Source organism: Gymnoscopelus braueri, assembly GCF_963280865.1.
Source record: "Gymnoscopelus braueri genome assembly, chromosome: 1".
Taxonomy (NCBI): domain Eukaryota; kingdom Metazoa; phylum Chordata; class Actinopteri; order Myctophiformes; family Myctophidae; genus Gymnoscopelus; species Gymnoscopelus braueri.
The window spans coordinates 35840811-35853598 of NC_137603.1; the positions used below are offsets into that span (position 1 = coordinate 35840811).

The following is a 12788-nucleotide window of genomic DNA, read 5'->3' on the forward strand; positions in this document are numbered from 1 at the left end:
CTTGTAAACCTGTAGATCATGTTGTTAAATGTGAGCGCTGCGGTATCCTTTTTTAGGAACAATTATGGATGAAATTACCGTATGTCCAGCGCCAGAGCTCTCTTAAGCCGGGCATACACTGCATGATTTGAGCCTGATTCTGACCAGATGTTTGAGCCTTGTGAGTTTTTGATGAGCCGGGACGAATTTCAGCTCCATTGGCCGTCATTTGTCGTGCAGTGTACAGGGGGTTGTCGATTTACTGCTTCTGACCGGACTTCAGGCGTTCAGATGAATGTCTGTCGTGTCAGAATGTTTTCTCACCCCTCGTCTTAGTCTTGGACAGTTAAAACAAAGCTATGAGCTATGAGTTGATTCCCTGATATCAGTTGGGGGGGGGGGTCTCACTGCGCCTGTGTGAAGTAGAAAATCGAAGTTTTGAAAGCCAAGCCATGCCTACGCCCACACAGCGAGATACACATCCACAACGCAGCATGTGGACGCAAGAGAAGGAAGCCAGGCTCGTAAAGGCAGCTTTCCTCTTTGGACTGAACTCACATGAGGAGTGACAGATCTCTGTATGTAGTTAGTGAATGAAAGGACTGGGATACCCGTTCACAGGTTCGTTCAGACTGGAGGGCTGAACCTATGGGGCTGAACGACCAAATCTCCACTGACTAGTATGCAGTCAGTGAACTGAAAAACTGGGAAACTCATTCACTGAACGAACCTACGGCATCATTACTGGACGGGAATACAGGATAATTACTGACAAATATTTTCAGTCATTATTTTCGTGCGAATGAAAGAGAACGACTGACTATTAGTTCATTGAATGCAATCTGATCCCAGAGCCAGTCTGCATGCAGGAACACACAAAACAAGATGGTTGTATAGGAAGTGACTTACTGTACAAGTACTAGTCTTCTAATAAAAACCGCTGATCTAATTAACTTAATCAGCAGCTTTGAACACTGTTTTTTTTCCAGACATATATAGAGAATTACATTTTAATCTTATAATAATTGTAATAATCTGATTTCATAATTTCTATCGTATCAGACTGCTGAAATGTCATCAGATGTGGAGCGAGGTCCTCTATGTAAACTGTGTAGTTTGGGCTATTGATCAATCAAATTTTCATTATTGAAATATAAGGCACATCTCCCTCTACTGCCAAAGAATGGACAGCAGGGGGGGACAGGGACGTACAACGTGAGCACTCAGGTTGTTGTGGTCGCGGCTTTATCATTGGACCGCACAGTGTGAGTGCATAAATCATGAGCTGTGGCTTTACACAGTGGATGATTTACGTGTACAGTATGAGTAGCAATAAAATAACATTTCCAAAATCGTACCGCGTATGCCAGCGTTGGGCTTAACATCCTCCACATTTGCATAGCGAATTGGATGAATATTTACTAAGTCCCATACCAGAAATGTACTGGACTGGCCCAGGAGAGAACAAATGGTTTTGATTGATATTATGAGACAATAAAATCTGCTGAGCTGGGCGTGATGATAGTGTAGCAATAATGTATTTGCACCTGACACATTTATGGACACACAAGGGGAACACTTCACCTACTGTTGCACATTTTGTTTTATGTGCTGATGATTTTAACAACTCTGTGCTAAAGATAATTTCTTCTCAGGGACCACAAGGTTGAAATGAATTTAAAGATTGACAAATATTTACTGATGTGTCTCACTTGCACCATCACATTCACCTGACAATATACAAGTATACTGTACTATCCTGTTGACTGTGTGTGTGTGTGTGTGTGTGCGCGCATGTACGTGCACACTCATGTGTTGACAGATATCGGACATTCGTCTCGGAGGATGCAGGCCCCAACACGCTTGTTGCCACGGTGCTTGCCAAGGACCCTGATGGTGATGGGATCACATATAAAATCACCATGGGCAACGACGAGGGCAACTTTGTTATCGACAGTCAGAAAGGTTGGGCACCTCTCCTCTTATTCATTAACAGTTGTTAACAGTTTCTTTTCCTTTTTACAATTTAGGCATTTAGCAGATGCTCTTAACACATTCCACGCCAGAGTTTAATCTCATAATGTACTCACCAGTGCCAGCGTTTTATTGTTGTTTTTTCGTTTTATTTACCTCGCCACAGACCTCGTTAAATCCCTTTAGATCTAGCAAAAAAAAAAAAACTGTTTGTAAACACAGCGGCGATCCGACTGCGTCGCCCAGTGAAATCTGTTTATAAAACCCAGTCGCCATCTTGTAGTTACAACAGTTTATGTTAAACAGCGATCAGCGACGAGAAAAACTACAAACGAGAAAATGGCGTTTTAGTGTCCGCTTTAGAATGGAGGCCGATGGGATCGGCAAAACCGGATCCCGGATAATTCCGTTTCCGGTGGTGCTACAATGAAATGCGCCGTATAGAAAGTGAAAAAAAGTGCAATGTGAACTTTTTTCAAAAAACAAAAACAAAACACCACTTTGCGTAGGTCTACGCTATTGGCACGTGGCGGCTTTAAATAGGTTTGCGTAGATCTACGCGATTGGCAGTCAATGTGTTAACCAGAGCGACTACAATAAGCAAGTACACACGTACATCAAATGTAGAGAGACAGCATTGTGCCTTAGTAAACTAGGATCACGAGTAAACCAAGAACCTAGCATCAGTCTAAACAATTTCTCTCAAAATAATTATCTTTACATTGAAACTATAGGATACCAGGTAGACGATGAATGAACCTACAGTAGCATCTGTCTAGATAACCTGCTATCTAAATTTGAGCATCGTGGTCATCATTTATCATAGTGGCTCTTTGCTTCATACAGTAAGCTATCTGTTAACTTCATATAGCATGCACTCAGTTATCGTACCTAAATAAGCGGATAAGACCAGGAGCCGCAGGGCGCTGATAGCAGCGATCTATCTCTCCACTATATCACACTTTCACTGGATTCTTACGTTTTCAGTTTCTTTTCTGCATTAATTCTTTGTCTCTTGTTCTGTTCTCTGCTATTCCTTTGCCTCCTTGCCTCCTTACCAAATATTTAGAGCAAAGGCTCCAATTTGTATTGTGCATTAGTTGTCTATTTACACAGATACTAGTGTAGCACCCCAACAGTCTTTGTGGGGTGTTTGAGTTCGAATAAGGTGAATACCTTAATGTTTTAAATAATTGACCCAGACAACGTTGTTTAAATTTTAGGGAATCAACTTTACTGAAGGTTTATGTTTTTTGTCTTTTTAGATTTTATACAGAAGAAATCCCTTTTTAACTTGCAAAGAAATAATAAACAATAAATGAAATAAACAAATGAATAAATGACACACTAACAAATATTGGACCTACTAAAAAAAATACCACAAGGCTTAAAAACCCTGTTTCAGAATAAATGAATTAGCTATGAGCACAATACTCAAAATTGACAACAAAACAATTGTCTTTTACCCAAAATAAAAACACTGGATTAAATCAATGAATTATACCTGTTGAAAAAAGTATTACATTGAAATTGAAACAAAGATAAATTCCCTTAGTAGTTTTTGAAAAACCCTGGTTATCTCCTTAGTTATTAATTAAATCCTTATTTAAATATAGCTTCAAACTTAAACCATGACCTTAATTAACCATGAAACTTGACAATAACGTCAACCATAAACACTGTGGGCCCACACACGCACGCACGCACACGCACACACATACACACACACACTACGTTGCAGGCCTGTGCGTTGCTCCCGCGATGCGGTGATTCCGGTCCTCAGTGACTCCAAACAGATACAGTTCAACTCACAGTTCTTTGTAGACTCTGTAGAAACAGTTCGTGGATACAGTACTTGGAATGAAGGCGTTTCAGACGGCACAGGAGCTGGACTCCCGGTCCGGAACAGTCCCAGCCGACGTCTCGACTATCACGGTGCTTTCCAGCCGGTTGACCAAGCGCTCTGCTCGCAAACACTGACACTCGTACCCAGTGTTTACGCACATTACCGTCACGTCTTTCTCACCAACACTTGCGTGTCCAAAGTAAGTTTAAACTGTTCTTTTTAACTTCAGCAACAACTGTACTAAAACGTCTTCCCATTTCAGTCTTTATGTTTCTTCTTTTTCTTTTTCTCTCTCACAAAGTCTCTCCTCGTTCTCTCTTCCTCTTCCTCTCTCCTCTCTCCTTCCTCACTCTCGCTCCCCGCCTCTTCCTCTCCCCCGCGGCCAATGCCCGCAGGTGATACTACCTGGAACCCCTCACATTCAATCCACCCACTCATACCCACATTCACACAACATAAAACCACACTCGGTAGTCTTTTATCAGTTAAAGGTATTTGGTTTTTCATATTGAATGTAAAACATGAACTAAGCATTATCTTCTCATATTTAAAGCTTGATAGGAGTCAAACAGGTTAACCACTTATTTATTGGAACTAAATTACTTTCAGTTTCCTAGACTAATTTATTTTAACCCTTAAAGAAAGTAGTGACTTATCACCCGGGCTACACTCTCCCCCTTCTAAAGGATTTGATGTCCTCATCAAATTAAAAGTGTTTAACCCCTAAGTTTTCACCCAGGCTACACTCTCCCCCTGCTAAAGGATTTGATGTCCTCATCAAATTAAAAATTTTAGATCCCTGGCCAGAGGAAATTACACTAAAACACTCAGGACACAATGCAAGAGGATGGCACCAGACTGTTCGGCATGGGTTGCACCTGGAATCTCTGTAGGTACCGCTTCCCACCAACACTTCATGGCTGAGGACCATCAACGTCTGGTTAGAGGGTTCTCCCAGTTCATCATAACACAGTTTTACCACTGGTTTCTTCACTCTCCTTGAGCGTTCAACTGGAAGCTCCTCTTCTTCTGCTAATTCTTCCTCCTGCACACCTGCTTCCCCTGCTATATCACTCTCGGAATCAGAAGTAGAAAGTAGATCAGCATCATCCGAATCGGGAATGGAAATCTGATCAGCATCTGGAATGTCGACAGGGTCTCGACTTATGTCTACTCCTGCTAGAGTTCTGGGTGAGGAAGCAACCTGTACTTCATTTGCGACTTGATCTAATGGTCTAGTGCAACCCTCGGGCTGTAACAACCAATTTCTCCACTCTACAGCTACTGGTTGTGATGGCTCATTATCATCATCATCAGACTCTGACACGATTGAGGCATCATCATCATGAACAATCTGTGTTGGGCTTTGAGCTATTCTCTGCTGTGCTCTAGTCACGGCCTTCGGTGGAGATTCAGGCTCATTACTGTCTGCTGGCAGCCTCACTAGATAACCAATGGGTAACAAATGATTGCGATGCACTGTCTTCACAACCCCAGTTCCCATTTCCGGTTTCACATGATAGACTGGAAGGTTAGGCATCTTTCCAACCACAATGTAGGGCACAGACCTCCATTTATCTTTCAGCTTGTGCTTTCCAGTGACCCCAAAGTTTCTCAACAACACCCGGTCTCCTTCATCCAGGACTTGTTCTTTAACAAGTTTATCATGGGCGTGCTTGTTCCTGTTGTGATTCTTGTCAGCAGCTTCGATAGCAAGTTGGTATGCTTTCTGAAGATCTGTCTTCAACTTGGTAACATACTGCTGGTGTGTCACAACCTTGTCACTCTCCTGAGACACTCCGAAACAGATGTCGACCGGCAGGCGGGCCTCTCTCCCGAACATCAACAGATAGGGTGAGTAACCAGTTGCCTCGTTTCGAGTGCAATTGTAGGCATGCACCAAGTGGCTGATACTCTGACTCCATTTCTGCTTTTGCTTCGGGTCCAAAGTTCCCAGCATGGATAGAAGTGTGCGGTTAAATCTTTCAGGTTGTGGATCTCCCTGTGGATGGTAAGGTGTGGTTCTTGACTTACGGACCCCCAACATCTTCAGGAGGTCTTGGATTAGCTTACTCTCAAAATCCCGCCCCTGGTCTGAATGAATACGAGCGGGTAGGCCATAGTGTACAAAGTACCGCTCACAAAGAATCTTAGCTACCGTTGCAGCTTTCTGATCTCTTGCAGGAAACGCTTGGGCGTATCTTGTAAAATGGTCGGTCACAACAAGGACATTCGCCAATCCCTGAGAATCAGGTTCAAGGGACAAAAAATCAATACAGACCAGGTCAAGGGGACCTTTACTGGTTATCTGGTTCAACAGTGCTGCTCTTTGCGGGAGTGTCTTTCGTGCAACACATCGGCCACAGTTCTTGATGTATTGCGCCACCTCTGCTCCCATCTTTGGCCAATAAAACCGGTCTCTCACAAGTTCAATCGTCTTGTCAATGCCCAGATGTCCAGACTCATCGTGGAGAGATCTGAGCACACTGGGAACATACTTCTTTGGAAGAACAAGTTGATGTACTTTCATACCAGATGGTCTCTCTGTTACTCGGTACAGCAGCCCATCCTCTATTAACAACTTTTTTGCTTCTCGCTGCAATAGTGTGATGCCAGGATCCTCTCCCTTAACTGAGTGGATCGGGTGCCCTTCTTTGACTGCTTTCTTCACTGAAGAGATGACCAAGTCTGTATCTTGAGCTTGGATAAGGTCTTGGCAGCTTATCTGGGTCAAGCTACCAACATCCACCCGGGTGGGAAACGCATAACCCTCGGGGATGGCATCAGGGGAGACCCCTAATACTTCTGCGCAGTTGAATAACTCTACTGCTGTTTTTCCACCTCTGATCGGTTTACATAGTGCTTTGACACTTTCAGGGGGAACATTCTGCCACTCAACATCTGAATCTGGCAAAGGATTGCGGGACAGTGCATCAGCATCTATATTGCTGATCCCTGGCTTGTACTGGAGGGTGAAATTGTATGTCGAGAGTCCAGCAAGCCAGCGATGACCAGTCGCATTCAACTTGGCGGTGGTGAGGATATAGGTTAGGGGATTGTTGTCAGTCCTCACAGTGAAACTCGCTCCATACAAGTAATCATGAAATTTATCGACCACCGCCCATTTCAGCGCCAGGAATTCGAGCTGATGAACAGCGTAGTTCTTCTCAGATGAACTCAACTTCCTGCTAGCAAATGCGACCGGTCTCAGCCCTTCTGGATATTCTTGGTTGAGCACAGCCCCTAAGCCCTTAAAGCTGGCATCAATGTGTAAGACATAAGGCTTTGATGGGTCAGCAAATGCTAGGACAGGAGCATTTGTGAGGCACTGAATGATTTTAGTGAAAGCCCCTGTGCAGGACTGATCCCACCTGTCACCAAAGGGTTCATTCACCTTGTAGTAGGTCTTTTCTGGTATCTTGGCTGCTTTCTTCTTCTTTTGGGTTGGAGGGTAACCCTGGCAGAGTTCTGTAAGAGGTTTGACTATGATGGAGTAGTTTTTTATAAAACGGCGAAAATACCCACAAAATCCTAAAAAAGATTGTAACGAGGGAAGATCCGTGGGCTGATTCCAGTGGGCTACCGCGCTGGTCTTGGTAGGGTCAGTGGCAATTCCGTTCTCAGAGACAATATGTCCCACGTATGTGACTTGTGCCCTGCAGAACTGACACTTGTCTATGGACAACTTCAGACCCATCTCCTCCAATCTGTCGAGCACCTTGAAGAGTCTTCGCTCGTGTTCTTCCAGGGATTTGCCGAATACAATTAAGTCATCCAAGTACACTATGACCTCCAACATGTGCATGTCCCCCACAGCTTTCTCCATCAGTCTTTGAAAAGTCGCCGGGGCCCCTGTAATCCCCTGTGGCATCCGTTCAAACTGATAGAACCCCAGTGGACAGATGAAGGCGGTCTTCTCCTTATCCTCTTCTGCCATTGGGATCTGGTAGTACCCACTGCGCAAGTCTAGGACTGAAAACCACTTGCTTCCAGCCAAACTGTCTAAGGCATCATCAATGCGTGGCACTGTGTACTGGTCTGGGATGGTTCTTCGGTTCAATGTTCGATAGTCCACGCACATGCGTAGCTGTCCTGACTTCTTCCGGGCGAGAACAATGGGCGAAGCATAGGGGCTCCTTGATTCTTTTATTAAACCTGCTGCCAGAAGTCCTTGCAGGTGCCGTCTAAGGTCATCCAGATCAGAGAGTGATATGCGCCGAGACCTTTCTCTGAATGGGGTATCGTCATTTAGGCGGATACGATGTGCCACTCCCTTGGCCTCTCCCACGTCCCATTCCTCAATCGAGAACACGTTGGGCCTCTCAGAGAGTTTCTGGCTTAGTCGTTCTTTCCACTCATTTGTGATAGGTGAATCTCTCAAATCAAACAGTGACACATCCATCTTAGGTGGAGTCACTGCCTTTGTACTGGAACCCTCTGTCACCATATCGGCTACCTGCAGATACGCAATCACCGTTCCTCTGGGAATGGAGGTTGCCTTTAAGGACTCATTCCTCAACAGCACTAAAAACTGATCCTTGTCCATGTTTTTGGCAAACAGGACGGTTGGCTGTACAAACACACTTGGAGGGAGAGCAGGTGAGTGAGCCCGTTCTGTGATGAGGATGCTGTCCTCTACAAGGTGTTTCTCTATAACTCTACATACAGCTATATGCTCACTGCCGGCAGGGATTACAAGGGGCCCAGGGCCGGACCACTTCACTTCAGCTACGGGGCCATCAACAGGATGGACTTTGTGAAACGTGGTGGCAGGTAAGGGATGGTGCTGCCCTGGAACACACACTCTTGCGGACCCAATGTTAATGATGTCTCCAGTGGAAGTGAAAGGTCTGACTTTGTGCACATTGGTGCCAATCAAGACAGGGACGTTATCAGAACAACGAGGATCTGGGCAAACCAAGGCAAGAACTGGGACTGACTTGGTCTTGCAGGGTGTCTTCTCTGGGATCTCCAATTCCACTTGGATGTAGCCTCTGTAAGGATAGCTGCCCTCTGATTCACTAAGACCCCAGATGGATAAACCACTGACTGGATGCAAAGGTACATGTGACAGGTGCTTGACATACCAACTATCAAAGATTATCGTGACCTGTGACCCACTATCAAGCAGGGCAGTGCAGGTTTTGCCCTCAACTTTCACGCAAGCAGTGGAGGGTGGCCCTACTAGCCCATCTGGCAGACTGTTAGCCTGGACGTTCACAGCACTCCTCCGCACGTTTGCGTGAAGTTGGGGGTTTTCTGCCCCGCTATCAGCCCTTGGGTCTTCCTGGTTGGCCCTCAGCTGTCGTTGAGAACGTATCAATTTCTGTATCACCTTTTGGGAATTTTCAGGAGCACTACATTTAGTGGCAAAATGTCCATCTTCACCACATCGGTAGCAGAAGAAACCACTGGAGTCCCTTGGTGTCGAAACTCTCTGTTGGCGAAGGGTGGGGAAAGAATCTTGGCCCGGTTGTGTTTGTTTGGCTACTGCAGTAGGTCGGACTGATCTAACTGAGACCCGTTTCCTCAGTTTTCTCACCTCCTTCTTTAACGCTTTGATGTCTTTATCTCCACCGGAGTCGTCCTCCTCAGTGTCGACGGGCGACTCTGGAGCAAGTCGTGTAGAGGGTCTTGAAAAAGGCTGGACTGTTGGCGAGGCTGTCAGCTCAGTGACTTGGGCTTTCAGTTCTTGTATCTCTGCTCTGAGATCTTTCATTTCCCCCTCTGCTGATGTTGTGACCGTTTTAACATGTACTGATTTGGTGGGGTTCAACTTGTGACGGGAGGCTTCATACTCCTCTTCAACACGGATCTCATTTAACAGCTGCAGAAAAGTAGGCGGTTTCTCTCTGCGCTCTCTAAGGCGGAGATTTAGGAGCATCATGTCAGACCTAGTGGCTCCTTTGATCAGTTGGTCCAGGCGTGCTTTATCTGCGGAGGAATGCGGCAAGCCTCCCTTTTGGACGACTTTGTTCAGAGCTTTCTCCATTCGTCTCAGAAATGCTGAAAGCTTCTCACTTGGTTGCTGACATAGCATTCTAAATGTAAAATAGAGTTCTTCACCCGTTTCAACTGTGCCAAATGTGTTTTCAATCACATCTATGTACTCTCTAGGAGTTGCCTCAGGGTTGTTGAAACGAACCGCTTGCAGGATCTCTAGTGCAGGACCCTTTACACTTTCCATTATCTTCATTCTTTTTTCTTTGTCTGATCGATCGCACTCCTCAATCATGAGTCGTGCTTGCTCAATCCAAGTGTCCAGCTGCTCTTCTCCAGGCGGGGTGGGGAGGACACCAGAGAAGGTTCTCAGCCTCCGGTATAAACCACTGTCACTGGTGGGCTTACATGTTCTCAGCATTATATCTCCCACTGCTCTAATAATATCTTCCGGTGTGGACGCTTGGAGTGTAATAGCAGGACCAGGTAACTCTGGCTCTTGTGCAGCCTCTCCGGAGGGTCCAAAAATCCTCCAGGGCGTACTAACGCCTTCTGGTAACACATCTAACGGTATGGCTTTAGTGTTCACTGGCTCTTTGCATTCACATAGGACAGTTAGTCCTTTGCTCTGAGGGTCATACATCCTTCCTCTGACCTTAACACGTCCAAGAGCCTTTATGGACATCAGGGTTTGTTCAATGAAATCACTCTGTGTGTCTTCAGGGACATCTTTGACCAACATGGCATGCAAGGGGTTAAGGCCTTCTCCTTTACACCAGTGCTGTAGTTGTGCCATTGTGTCCTTTGTGTATAAACTGCACTGTACTGTTTGACTGGTTCTATTGTATTCAAGGTTTTAAATTATGAAAGTTAAACAGATTGTCTTTTTTTTTTCTTTCTCAAAATTTTTGTTGTTATCTGGGTCAGACTCTAATATGAAAATTAAATTGATCTCAGCGGTGCCTCCATTTTATGTAGCACCCCAACAGTCTTTGTGGGGTGTTTGAGTTCGAATAAGGTGAATACCTTAATGTTTTAAATAATTGACCCAGACAACGTTGTTTAAATTTTAGGGAATCAACTTTACTGAAGGTTTATGTTTTTTGTCTTTTTAGATTTTATACAGAAGAAATCCCTTTTTAACTTGCAAAGAAATAATAAACAATAAATGAAATAAACAAATGAATAAATGACACACTAACAAATATTGGACCTACTAAAAAAAATACCACAAGGCTTAAAAACCCTGTTTCAGAATAAATGAATTAGCTATGAGCACAATACTCAAAATTGACAACAAAACAATTGTCTTTTACCCAAAATAAAAACACTGGATTAAATCAATGAATTATACCTGTTGAAAAAAGTATTACATTGAAATTGAAACAAAGATAAATTCCCTTAGTAGTTTTTGAAAAACCCTGGTTATCTCCTTAGTTATTAATTAAATCCTTATTTAAATATAGCTTCAAACTTAAACCATGACCTTAATTAACCATGAAACTTGACAATAACGTCAACCATAAACACTGTGGGCCCACACACGCACGCACGCACACGCACACACATACACACACACACTACGTTGCAGGCCTGTGCGTTGCTCCCGCGATGCGGTGATTCCGGTCCTCAGTGACTCCAAACAGATACAGTTCAACTCACAGTTCTTTGTAGACTCTGTAGAAACAGTTCGTGGATACAGTACTTGGAATGAAGGCGTTTCAGACGGCACAGGAGCTGGACTCCCGGTCCGGAACAGTCCCAGCCGACGTCTCGACTATCACGGTGCTTTCCAGCCGGTTGACCAAGCGCTCTGCTCGCAAACACTGACACTCGTACCCAGTGTTTACGCACATTACCGTCACGTCTTTCTCACCAACACTTGCGTGTCCAAAGTAAGTTTAAACTGTTCTTTTTAACTTCAGCAACAACTGTACTAAAACGTCTTCCCATTTCAGTCTTTATGTTTCTTCTTTTTCTTTTTCTCTCTCACAAAGTCTCTCCTCGTTCTCTCTTCCTCTTCCTCTCTCCTCTCTCCTTCCTCACTCTCGCTCCCCGCCTCTTCCTCTCCCCCGCGGCCAATGCCCGCAGGTGATACTACCTGGAACCCCTCACATTCAATCCACCCACTCATACCCACATTCACACAACATAAAACCACACTCGGTAGTCTTTTATCAGTTAAAGGTATTTGGTTTTTCATATTGAATGTAAAACATGAACTAAGCATTATCTTCTCATATTTAAAGCTTGATAGGAGTCAAACAGGTTAACCACTTATTTATTGGAACTAAATTACTTTCAGTTTCCTAGACTAATTTATTTTAACCCTTAAAGAAAGTAGTGACTTATCACCCGGGCTACACTAGTATGTCTTGTTCACTTTTAGATAGTATGTTATTTCGACAGATGTAGACGTGTCTACTTGCTATCCTAGTTACTTAGCACTTAATTGTTTTCTTTGCACTATTTACAGTACATGACCAATTACCATATAGTTTGTTGACTAGGGTTCATGCCACTTACTCTAATCTTGCACTTTGTGAGTCGCTCTGGAGAAGAGAGTCTGCTAAATGCTAAATTGTAAACTGAATTGCACTCTTGACAATTATGTTTGGCTCGTCTGTGTTTTTCTTACGCGTATAACCCTCACCTTGGCTTGTGCAGTATTTTGTGAAATGTTCAAACAAATGTTTTGTTCCCTGTGAGAAAATGTGTTATATCAACCCAGACAGGGTTGTATAGTTGAGATGTCAGTCTAATAAGTGAAATTTGCGAGGAACACCGTGTATTTTCCACCAGTCTAGTTCCTTAATTATGAAATGCCATTGGAGGTTTACAACCACAGTCTCAGCTGCTTCTGAACCTCACTCTGCAAAGCCAGAAGCAATCTGAAATGGGGAAACTGGGTTAGGGGGTAGGGAGAGTGAAAACTAATTTCATAGCCATTCGACCCTTTTGTAAATTGCCACCTCCGTCGAATCTGCATATCGCTTTAAAGGGTAATACGATGACTTTTACAAATTCAATTACTCAAACCGCAATTTCC

General features: G+C 44.1%; 1 protein-coding gene across 1 annotated transcript in view; it reads left to right on the top strand.

Moving 5' to 3' along the window:
- The window catches only part of LOC308088536 (neural-cadherin), a gene marked incomplete at both ends in the record, with an annotated part of 375895 nt that overhangs the window by 149870 nt on the left and 213237 nt on the right, over window positions 1–12788 (top strand). Inside the window, one exon of the mRNA XM_080433011.1 lies at window positions 1802–1944. Within this exon, the coding sequence (XP_080289137.1) occupies window positions 1802–1944 (143 nt within the window). The remainder of the gene's footprint in view (window positions 1–1801; window positions 1945–12788) is intronic.